We start from the raw sequence: 11,374 nt of genomic DNA, 5'->3' as shown, positions 1-11,374 counted from the left end.
TGATAATCATGTGATATGGATGTGATATGGAGAAGAAGAAAACTAACAAGAGTAAACGTGGAAACGTGATAGGATAATTATGGTTAATTAAAATAAAAATTATAAAATTATTTAATTACATTACTGCCCTTATTAAATTATTTATATATAATAAAAGTTAATTTATTAATTAAAAAAGTTTGACATTATTAGGTTGTTCTTACGTTCTTGTAAATTATAGGGGTTCTCGTTTGAACCTCCACCTATATATATAACATATATCAACATACATCGATTCCCATCATATGTATATATATGTGGTTAGCAAATACACATACATTACACATGCACATATATGTATACATACATACACACACACATATATATATATATATATATAGAGAGAGAGAGAGAGAGGTGAGTTATTATACAAACACTTATATTTGTACAACCATTACAACTCAATCTCAATCGTCCATTTAATTTGATGAATATGTAATTTCATAAAAGTTTTGATTGTTTTCTAATATAAAGTATTAATCATAATTAATGAATCTTATTTATCTTTTATAAATATTTAAATCATAATAAATAAAATTTTATAATTTTCATAAATATTTCAATTTCAATTTATAGATTTGAAATAAAGACTCTCTCTCAGTATATAGGACGGAGAGAATGTGATCCAAAAATATTAAATTAATTACGATTGATTTTCATCTTTTCTAATTTTGCATGTATCTTCCCCTATATAAACCCTCGTAACCCTTTCTTCTTCTCCATCACTCACTCTCTACTTTCTATCTCAACAATGTCTTCCTCTCCTGCTCTTTATATTCCCAAGTTATCTTCTTCGGTGTTTACTTTTCCACTCTTTCTCTGCGTCATCGTTTTTGTCTCAGTTTTTGCTTTCCTCCTTGCTCCCGGCGGTCTAGCATGGGCTCTCTCCAAATCCCGAACTAAAACCGCCATTCCTGGTCCTTCTGGTCTCCCCATTTTAGGCCTTGTCTTTGCTTTCACCTCCTCTTTGACTCATAGAACCCTTGCRAAACTTGCTACCACCTTCAATGCRACGCSTCTAATGGCGTTTTCYGTTGGGTTCASTCSTTTTGTYATCTCCAGTCATCCGGAGACTGCCAAGGAGATACTCAACAGCTCTGCGTTTGCTGACCGCCCGGTGAAGGAGTCGGCGTATGAGCTTTTGTTTCACCGTGCCATGGGTTTTGCTCCTTATGGTGAGTATTGGCGTAACCTTAGAAGAATCTCCGCAACTCATTTGTTTAGCCCTAAAAGGATATCGGGTTTCGGGGTTTTTAGGGAGAGAATCGGCCTCAAAATGGTGAATCAGGTTTCTTCTTCCATGGACCATAACGGCGTTGTGGAGATAAAGAAGTTGCTCCACTTCGCTTCGTTGAACAATGTGATGATGTCTGTGTTTGGCAAATCATATGACGATTTCGGTGTTAATGGCGGCGATGGGTTTGAGCTTGAGAAGCTGGTGAGTGAAGGATACGAGCTTCTCGGAATCTTCAACTGGAGTGACCATTTTCCGATTGTTAGCTGGTTCGATTTTCGGGGGGTAAGGAAGAGATGCAAACATTTAGTCTCAAGAGTCAATGTTTTTGTTGAAGCAATCATCAACGAACACCGTGAACGAAGGTTTGAGAACCGCGGAGCTACTGCTGTTGAAGATGGCGACTTTGTTGATGTTCTGCTTGATTTGGAATCGGAGAACAAATTCAGTGATGGTGATATGATCGCTGTTCTTTGGGTATGTTTCATTTCACATAATTTCTGCCATTACGCCTTTTCATTTCTTAATAATTCCATAAAATTAATCATCTTTTTGTAGGAAATGATCTTTAGAGGAACCGACACGGTGGCAATCCTGCTGGAATGGATTATGGCGAGGATGGTATTACACCCAGACATTCAAGCCAAGGCACAAGCTGAAATCGAAACTGTGGTTGGATCGGGTCGCCCCGTATCAGACGCAGACCTCCTAAACCTGCCATACCTCCAAGCAATTGTGAAAGAAACCCTACGTGTGCATCCACCTGGACCACTTCTATCATGGTCTCGACAAGCAATCCATGACACTCAAGTGGGTCCACACATGGTTCCGGCTGGAACTACGGCCATGGTCAACATGTGGTCCATAACCCATAACGATCAAATATGGGCTGAACCCGAGATGTATAATCCAGATAGGTTTATGGATGAAGAAGTGGCGATAATGGGTTCTGACCTTCGTTTGGCTCCATTTGGTGCGGGTCGGAGGGTTTGCCCGGGAAAGGCAATGGGTTTGGCTACTGTCCAGCTTTGGTTAGCTCAGTTGCTTCAAAACTTCAAATGGGTTGCTGCTGGGTCGAATCCAGGTGTGGTTGATCTGTCAGAGTGTTTGAAGATGTCATTGTTAATGAAGAAGCCATTGGTGTGCAAGGCTGTGGCTAGGGTTTGATAATTAACTGTACTTCCATTATCGTTTTCTTATGCAATATAATAAATTGGGTAAACTTGAATAAATAGATGCATGTCTACATGTAACATGAACGTAGGGTTGAGGTCCAGTGATAAGGAGAGTTAAGATGAGATATACCGAATCAATCCTTGTATCAAACATTATTTATATGTGAATTTGAGATTAAAAATGATCAAGAATTTATATCATTTCTCTCGTTTTTTATCTTAAATACTCATTCACCATGAACGTGGATTAAACTTAAACACTAAAATAATTTGCAAAAATATGGTTTTTTCTAGATTAAAAACACATTAGACCTCATTTACAAATAAATTCTATATATGCCATTTTCTCTAAATGTGTATCGAAAATTTAATTTTACAATTAAAAGATTACATTATTAAAAAAATTCTGATTAATAACACCATATCAATATTAAAAATTATTGTTTTTTATTTTACTTTTAACGTTTACTATAACAAAATCGGGTTTATAAGACACTCCCAAATTCTAAGTATCTTAATGTATTATTTTTTTCACGTTTATTTAATAGAATGGTACCAAAAAGTGATAACTTTTAAAAGTGGTTCATGTAAATAGTAAGAAAGTGAGCTTTTTCACAACATTGTTTTTTTATGGATTTGTAAAATATGATCCATAAAAAAATGACTAAGAGGTGAAAACACTAGTCAAAAATAGTTATTTTAATTAATTTTCCTAAATAAATTTCTGTTATTTTTTTATTAGAAAAATAAAAATTATTTTTTATTCGTTTAGTTGATATTGGAATTAAAAGAATAGGGTTTTTTTCTAAAAGTGTTTAACAATTTTTTAGCCGAAGTTAATAACTTAATATAGAAATTACCTTTGCTCCTCTTTCAGAATGCGATCAAAATACCACTGTCCTCTCCTCTCCCCTCCTGACGAGATACAATCGTCATACCCTTTTCTCTTACAAGACACCACCAGATTATATTTATATTTCTTTTAATGAATCTAAATACTACATGGTTTCTTTTATTGAGTCAGATTCTGTTTACATAACAGAATTTGAAACTACTTGGTGCCATGCATATAACTGGGTAGTATTATACCAATACCTGCATATTTTTATCTAACTACCTGATATTTTACAAATAACCGTGTAGTATCCAATTTTACTTGGTGGCGTGTATTTATAAAACTACCTGGTTATTTACAAACAACCGGGTAGTATTTGATTACTTGGTAGTGTGTTTTTATAAAAATACTCGGTGCTTTACAAACAACCGGGTAGTATGTGGTTACTAGGTATCGTGTTTTAATAGAACTAACCAATGCTTTACAAACATCCCTCCCGGAATTCCTTCTAGAGCCTACTGAATAATTTTTATGGATTTTGTCAATTAGTAGTATTTGATCACTTGGTAGTGTGTTTTTATAAAACTACCAGGTGATTTACAAACAACCGGGTAATATGTGATTATCGGGTAGCGTGTTTTTATAAACTAAGATCCAACCATAACGAAGGATTTTGGGTGGATGAAAACTTCATTACGTGAAGGTAATCAACCATCTATTCTATAATGAGAAAACTGATTTTGTATATAAATCGTATCAACTTAATAAAATGCATATTAACTCGTCTTGTTATCTTTGCAACAACAAACAACAAGAAAGGAAAAATAAGTGATTGTCTGATTTATTAATCTGTAATTTCGTCTTTTCGTCATTTTCAGAGTTTTCGTAAGACTCACTACAAAATAAATGACTTTTAACCATAACAATCACTAAGGGAAATTTTCCTGGATGATTACACTGTATGTTTGGTGGAGAACATATTCACATCGGTACCGTATAGTAGGTAGCCCATCCTACCTCCTCTACTTTCTTGACGTTCTTGACAGCACATGGATAATCATTTTTCGGCCAACCTAGCCTCCTTCGTCCGTCTCCCAAAAGGTAATGGGGGCATGCGAAGGATTCCTCGGGATTGCAGGCTGCAACTAACCTGCATGAAGTCGGAATCGCTAGACATACAGATCACCCCAAAATGCCAACGGTTCCAATAGAATTCTAAAGGTTATCGAAGAGATATAAATAAAGTTGATAGTTCCATCAATGATCCCTGGGTAATTACAGACAGATTGAAAAATCATGTTTTTGTTAAAAAAATATGAAATAAGTAAATTCGTCAGACGATCATGTGTAATCACCCATGGATTATTATACAAGGAAAAGTAATTTTTTGGTTAAAAAATAAGAAATGAATAAATTTTTGTCGGTGATCCTGTAATCACCGATAAATATATGAGCAATTAATTTAAAATAGCTATTTTGACCATATGGTTTTACCTCTTAGTCATTTTTCTCCTACAATTATCAAAATGTTACTCGGTCCATAAGTGACAAGTCTCCATTTTACGGCAGCGTTAAAGAGTATTTTTTTTTTACTAAAACAAGTGTAAGGACCAAATCCGTAAATTTGGACCAGGTTCGAAAAAATATGACTGCATTCTTCAAATTTACAAATTTAGTCCTTACACTTTGCGGACCTGGTTCAGAAGCTTTTTTTTTTACACTTTGACACCTCCGTAAAATACGAACCTGCCACTTGCAGACAAAATGATATGTTGATTTTAGAAAAGAAATAACTAAGAGAAACACAAGTCGAAAAAAGGTTATTTTAATTAATTTTTCTAAATAAATTTCTTTATTTTTTATTATAAAAATAAAAAAAAAATATCCGTTTAGTTGATATTGGAATTAAAAAAGAAAAGGTCTTTTAAGAAGTGTTCAACGATTTTTTAGCCAAAGTTAATAACTTAATATAGAAATTACCTTTTGCTCCTCTTCCAGAACACGATCAAAATAAAACCGTTCCCTCTTCTCCCGACGAGACACCACCGTCGCACCCTCTTCTCTGACGAGACACCACCAAATTATTTGAATTGTAATTCGACATTTCAATAGTATCATAATGGATTATATATTAAGACCACATTTTTCCTAACCGGGTATTTGGACCGATTGTTGACCTCGTTTTCTAGATCTATTTTGTTATTTAAAGGCTTAATCCAAGCTATACGTTGTCTATGAAAGTGTGAACAATAAACTGTAGACTCTTTTGTGCACACATCATTTGAATTCTTCTGTGATATTGCACCAAAAATTTGTAAGGTTATTTGTACAGTAAGTATGATGGATTGATTTTTTCAATTCCCTATACCCTATGAAAATTGCACTATACTTTCTGGTATGCTACTGTGAGCTTCTTTGTTCCATTTAATTAAAGTGGTATCATACGTTATTTTACCGATAACAATGTTAGTGCATGTATCTACAAGAATAAATGGAGAAGTATTATAATTCGATAGAGCAAAAAGCTCCTATAAATGCAGTTTTTGTTGAAAGGGTCAAGAAGCAGCAGTTTCTGAATCCGGCTCAATCTGTTTTGTTTAAGCTGTTGGGGATGTCAACTATTCAAAATGTCTTGAGGTTTTGGAAAATAAGTCGTTGAGTATGTTTTTCTTATGATTGTTGTTGGATGTTCACTTGCACATGCAGTAATAAACGTTGAACTAAAATCAGTACTACAATTTAAGGAAAATCATTAGGAACAGATGTGAACCATGTTATTTAAACTATTCTTATTTCTCTTTTATGGTTCTTTTAGTTGGTTGGCTTCCTACATAGTAATGCTCACAAAGGTACAAAATTATAGTAAACTAAATGACAAAAATGTCCCTAGCACTAACAGAAAAATAATCAGAGTTAATGATAGGGAATCACTTTCAGAGCAAAATGAGAACCACATGGACGATTTCTGAAGTTACTAAAATTTAGGTCTCATTTTTAAAGATTTCACTAAACCACAGGAACTAAAATTAGAGTTTACTCAAATAATTCTATGGTTATTTTTTTTTACTATTACACAATTTAAATATATATATCTTTAAATATCAAATAATGTTATTTTGATTAGTTAATCAAATCTATAAAATATTCTTAATAAAAAATAGAACTTTTTTTATAGAAAGATAGATAACTAAGGGGCTGTTTGGCAGTTGCTAAATGGTTTAATGATTAAGTGGTCAGAATGATTAAGAAACTCTCATGATATAGTGCAAAATGAAATATAATTATTTGGTGATTGTTTACAATGAAATTAGGACGCTGAATGGTTAAGGGAGACCAATGATGCAAAATCATTCAAAGGATTTCAGAACTATTAAGAGGCAATTTTTTTTTTGCCAAACAAAATTCAGCTTTTAACGGTTCAAAGATTGTCTTTTAATGAAACTATTAAGAGGTAAACAAATGACCCCTAAATCTTTTGTCTGAATGATTAATTTGACAATAAACTAAAAGAGGATGCTTTTTAAATAAACGAGAATAAATTATTTTGTTTATAAAATGATAAATATAAATATTAGTTGTTTATAAAAAGATAAAAATATAAATGTTAAAGGTTGTTTATCAATTTTTCTATTAAATTATGTATGGATAAATTTGTTTGTCCAGTTAAACTCACTTGTGTCGATAAAAATATGTTGTTTTTTACTGAATCAACAGTCCGAATGACATAAATGGTCGGTCTACCTCTCGAGACGAACTAAGGTGGCGTTTGTTTTTTATGGGGTGCTGAAATCTGAATTCTTATTTCACTTCTTATTAATAAGAGATGGTGTCGAAGTCTGAAATCTGAATCCATAAGACTGTTTATTTTTGTAAACTGATAAATGTATGAATTTGTTCAAATTGTCTATTTTACCGATTAGGAAAATATAATGTTGAATTTATAGATAAATTTATACAATTTCACATACTTATTCATCATCATTATGTAATTTATTCAAGATTCTCTGTTTTCGAACTCTAATACCAAGTAAGAAACAAGGAATCGAAGTTCTTTATTCGACTTATATGGATTCAATACACTATTCAGTAATTGACGATTACACAATTCGAACAATTTTAAATTTGCCTGAAATAAATAGCAATTCAATCAAGATCCAAAAATCATTTAGCAAAATTATCATCAATCTTTTTTTTAATTAATCTGGATATCTAACATGTTATACGAGCCGATTAATCTCAGGACCACCATCCGTTTTGCGGGTTGTCGGAGTCGCAGCATATGAACGAAAATCGAATCTTTGAAACTAATTAAGGAAAAACCAAATATGGTGGAGGTTTGCGATCCTAACTAATCAAATCCAATAAAGCTAATGTTCATCAAATCAGACAAGAAATGCAGTGTTCTTTCAAACCTAAAAGACACCTTCGACCACAAACCAAAAATGCATACCCGAAATAAAGTCACTAAAACACAAGAATATTTGAAATCGATTCTTGAGAAGAATATGTTTTTATTTTTGTATGTAACTGACAAATGAGATTATGGTTGGAATCATACACCCTTTTCTTGGACTCGATACCTAATTCCTGTTCTATGGAGCGAGGGTCGTCGGAAAAAGATGCAGTCGTGGATTGATGATCGCCGGAAAGAGATCCAGTCGGCAAGGAAGATAGTTCTGGGAAGGGGGAGAGGAAAGAGATGCAGCCAACGAGAAGAGAGCGTGAAAAAGGGTGACGAAGTTATGGTAAATCATAGCCTCATAGTGGCAATTGTTGTAATTTACTCTTGGAAAAATGTCAAATCTCACTAACAAAGCTTCTTTTTCATCTCTCCCATGGTTACCTTCACCTACCCTACTCCCACCCACCCTCTATCTCTCTCTCTCTCTTTATATACATATATATATATATATTATGCACACGTTTGTGAATGTTTTGGTGCAGAGTTGTAATCATTGTTTAGAAAATGGGCAGCTTGAAAGAAGAGAGAAAGACTACAGGATGGGCTGCCAACGATCCTTCTGGCCTTCTCTCCCCCTACACTTTCACTCTCAGGCATTCTCTCTCTCTCTCTCTCTCTCTCTCTCTCTCTCTCTCTCTCCTTACATATGTATCTGCCATTCGGTGACGGATATCGATTGGTGTTTCCGACTACCGAGATTCAACCATCTGCTTCGAACTGCGTGATGATGTGAATCTCGATCGTCAATCATGTCTTTGAATTTGTAAAGTTTGTTCTGATTGATTCGTGTAAAAATTAACAGAAAAACCGGGGAAGAAGACGTGTTGATCAAGGTCATCTGCTGCGGTGTTTGCCATACCGATGTTCATCAGATCAAAAACGAGTACGGCACATCCAATTACCCAATGGTTCCAGGGTACGTCATTCCATTTTCTACAGCCACACTTGATTCAAATTAAGGGTTTAAGGTTTACAGAATTGTATGACGAGGGATTCCATAGATTCTGATCTTATTGGTGGATGTAGGCATGAAGTGGTGGGTGAAGTGGTGGAGATAGGATCGGATGTTAGCAAATTCAAAGCCGGTGACATCGTCGGAGTTGGGCTTCTGGTGGGGTGCTGCAACAGCTGCCGCCCTTGTGAGGCGGAGGCGGAGCAATACTGCAAGAAAAAGATATGGGCTTACAACGACGTGTACACCGACGGCAACCGCACCCAAGGTGGATTCTCCGCCTCCATGGTCGTCCACCAAAAGTAATATATATCCTTCTTTATTGCATTATTTATGCCTTCATGCTTTCGTACACTTGTCCACCATTAAAAGAAGTATACATTTTCATAAAGTTTTTAAATTGATTTTTTAATAAAAAAAAACTCATTAAAGTCTTATTTAAATGATATTTTTTTTATTAATAAACAATTGAATTTTTACCTACATACTTTTAACCTAATATAAGTTACACCTAAACGACTAGAAATGTTAAGTAATGAGAAAAACATTAAATCGATTTTATCGTTCGCAAATCTGTGTCATTCAAACTCTTCACACACAACTATTGTTTCCCCTCGTCACTCCGCATCACCTTATTGTTGTCCAATCTCTATATGACCCATTGATATCCCTCTTTTTGATCCCTTTTTTTTCGATCCTTCCTCTTTTACAACTTAATCGAGCATGTATAGACATATAAAAGACGGAGAATTGCAAAACAGAAAAAAAATCAAAAGAGGGAGATCAATAACAGGGGCCAACGATGATACACGGTGATAGAAAGCGGATGACAATGAGACGACGAGGGGTTTAAATGAGATAGGGGTTTAAAAGCGTTCATCTCATAATTAAGAATGTAATTGGAAAGTATGCATCTAATTTTAAAAATAGACATTTATTTTGATGCAAACTAAAATTGAAATATAGACATTTTAACATAGATGAAGTGACTTTTTGTTGTTGTTTTTAAGCTAACCAATTTAGCAACTATATGTGTTTTGCTTTGGTTTAAAAACATAGATTTGTGGTCAAGATACCAGAAGGGTTGGCACCGGAGCAAGCAGCACCACTACTATGTGCCGGGGTGACGGTGTATAGTCCGCTGAGCCACTTTGGCTTGAAAAAAAGTGGGCTGAGAGGCGGCATACTAGGACTTGGTGGGGTCGGACATATGGGTGTTTTGATTGCAAAAGCAATGGGTCATCATGTGACCGTCATCAGCTCCTCTGACAAAAAGAGAGAAGAGGCTATGAATGTTCTTGGAGCTGACAAATATCTCGTTAGCTCAAATACTGCTAGCATTCAAGCAGCAGCCGATTCACTTGATTATCTTATCGACACGGTGCCGATACACCACCCTATGGACGATTACATTTCATTGCTGAAGCTCGATGGGAAGTTGATCTTGTTGGGTGTTGTCAATGTCCCTTTGCAGTTCTTCTCTCCTTTACTCATGTCCGGTTAGTCTCCCACATCCTCATAACTATAAACTAGAACCGCTAGCTACAAGAGAGAGAGAGAGAGAGAGAGATTTTAGCGGGTTGGAGCTCTTTTTCAGTTATGAAAAAGTAAAAAAATCTTTTCTTTTAGACTGGAATTTTTTCCAAACCGCACCGGTTTACTCAATCTTTCTGTTAACGATGCGTTCCTGGCCTTGATATATGGGCATTTTTTGTTCTCTCATTTTATTTACCCTTTGGCTGGTGTTTTGAAGATTCTAAACGTAAGAAGAGCTCTAAAATTTTCATTTCTTTTTTATTTTGGAGAAATTATATTATGTCAGAGACTTATAATTTTGCTTAAAGGGTAATCATGTCTTTTTGATTAATCTTTCTCTCTAATACCATATAACAAATAGAGAGAGATTTTGAATTCTTGATTAAAAGAAAAAGACCATGCATAAGAGGATTTGTACAGACAACCAACCACCGATCTAACTAGCCAGAACCAAATCAGTTTAGGACTAATTAAAAAGACAAAATTACCCTTTAAGCATAATGTTATAAATCTGTAATATATCCTCGTTGAAATTATCGTATCTTGTAAAAATTAGGTTCTTTTTTTTTAAATACAGGTATTGTAATTTATATACTGACTTAATCAGTTTATGTTGAAGGGAGGAAAATGGTCACAGGAACGTTTATAGGTAGCATGAAAGAAATAGAAGAGTTGTTGGAGTTTTGCAATGAAAAGGGGTTGAAATCAAGTATTGAAGTGGTGAAGATGGAGTATATAAACACCGCCATGGAAAGGCTGGCCAACAACGACGTTAGATACCGATTTGTGGTCGATGTTGCTGCCTCCAACCTTCAAGATTAGTAACAAAATGAGAAGACACCGATCGAGTGATTTTGTATGCTTTGTTTGATAAAATCATGTATTACTGGATTTTTTATAAATAAATCATGTTACGTGGGAGTTTGGGACATGATAAAACAAAAATGTCATTGTCTCAACTCTCATGTTTGATGCAACAAATAGACTGAGACATATTTTTATTGAGCAAAACAAAAATGCAGTTTTTTATTTATTTATCCCAATACAATATGTGAAACAAAATCAGAAAGAAGATGAGACAAGATATATAATTTACTAAACTATCGGTATTAAATTAATTAAAATCTCAAAACTTTCCACT

General features: G+C 34.4%; 2 protein-coding genes across 2 annotated transcripts; both read left to right on the top strand.

Moving 5' to 3' along the window:
- The first annotated feature begins 790 nt into the window (after nt 1-790).
- Nucleotides 791-2,440, top strand: LOC112501253 (cytochrome P450 78A5-like). Its single transcript, XM_025104965.1, has 2 exons — nt 791-1,750; nt 1,832-2,440. Exons 1-2 carry the CDS (start codon nt 791-793, stop codon nt 2,438-2,440), a joined length of 1,569 nt encoding a protein of 522 aa, XP_024960733.1.
- Nucleotides 2,441-8,249: 5,809 nt separating this feature from the next.
- LOC112500993 (probable cinnamyl alcohol dehydrogenase 1) lies at nt 8,250-11,110 on the top strand. The gene is made up of 5 exons (XM_025104617.1): nt 8,250-8,338; nt 8,548-8,661; nt 8,772-8,999; nt 9,757-10,196; nt 10,853-11,110. The coding sequence occupies exons 1-5, from the start codon at nt 8,250-8,252 to the stop codon at nt 11,053-11,055; spliced, it is 1,074 nt and encodes a 357-aa protein (XP_024960385.1). The 3' UTR covers nt 11,056-11,110.
- Nucleotides 11,111-11,374: the final 264 nt, after the last annotated feature.

Source organism: Cynara cardunculus, assembly GCF_001531365.2.
Source record: "Cynara cardunculus var. scolymus isolate 2C chromosome LG 17, CcrdV1, whole genome shotgun sequence".
NCBI classification, from domain to species: domain Eukaryota; kingdom Viridiplantae; phylum Streptophyta; class Magnoliopsida; order Asterales; family Asteraceae; genus Cynara; species Cynara cardunculus.
Note: the sequence above shows the minus strand (reverse complement) of the source record. Positions and strands in the feature narration are given on the sequence as shown.

Excerpts from the sequence above, each read along its gene's own strand:
- LOC112500993 (XM_025104617.1), top strand. The coding sequence starts at position 8,250 with ATGGGCAGCTTGAAAGAAGAGAGAAAGACTACAGGATGGGCTGCCAAC. Across the intron at positions 8,339-8,547 it reads CCCTACACTTTCACTCTCAG|AAAAACCGGGGAAGAAGACG; the intron begins GCATTCTCTCTC and ends AAAAATTAACAG. Across the intron at positions 8,662-8,771 it reads AATTACCCAATGGTTCCAGG|GCATGAAGTGGTGGGTGAAG; the intron begins GTACGTCATTCC and ends TGGTGGATGTAG.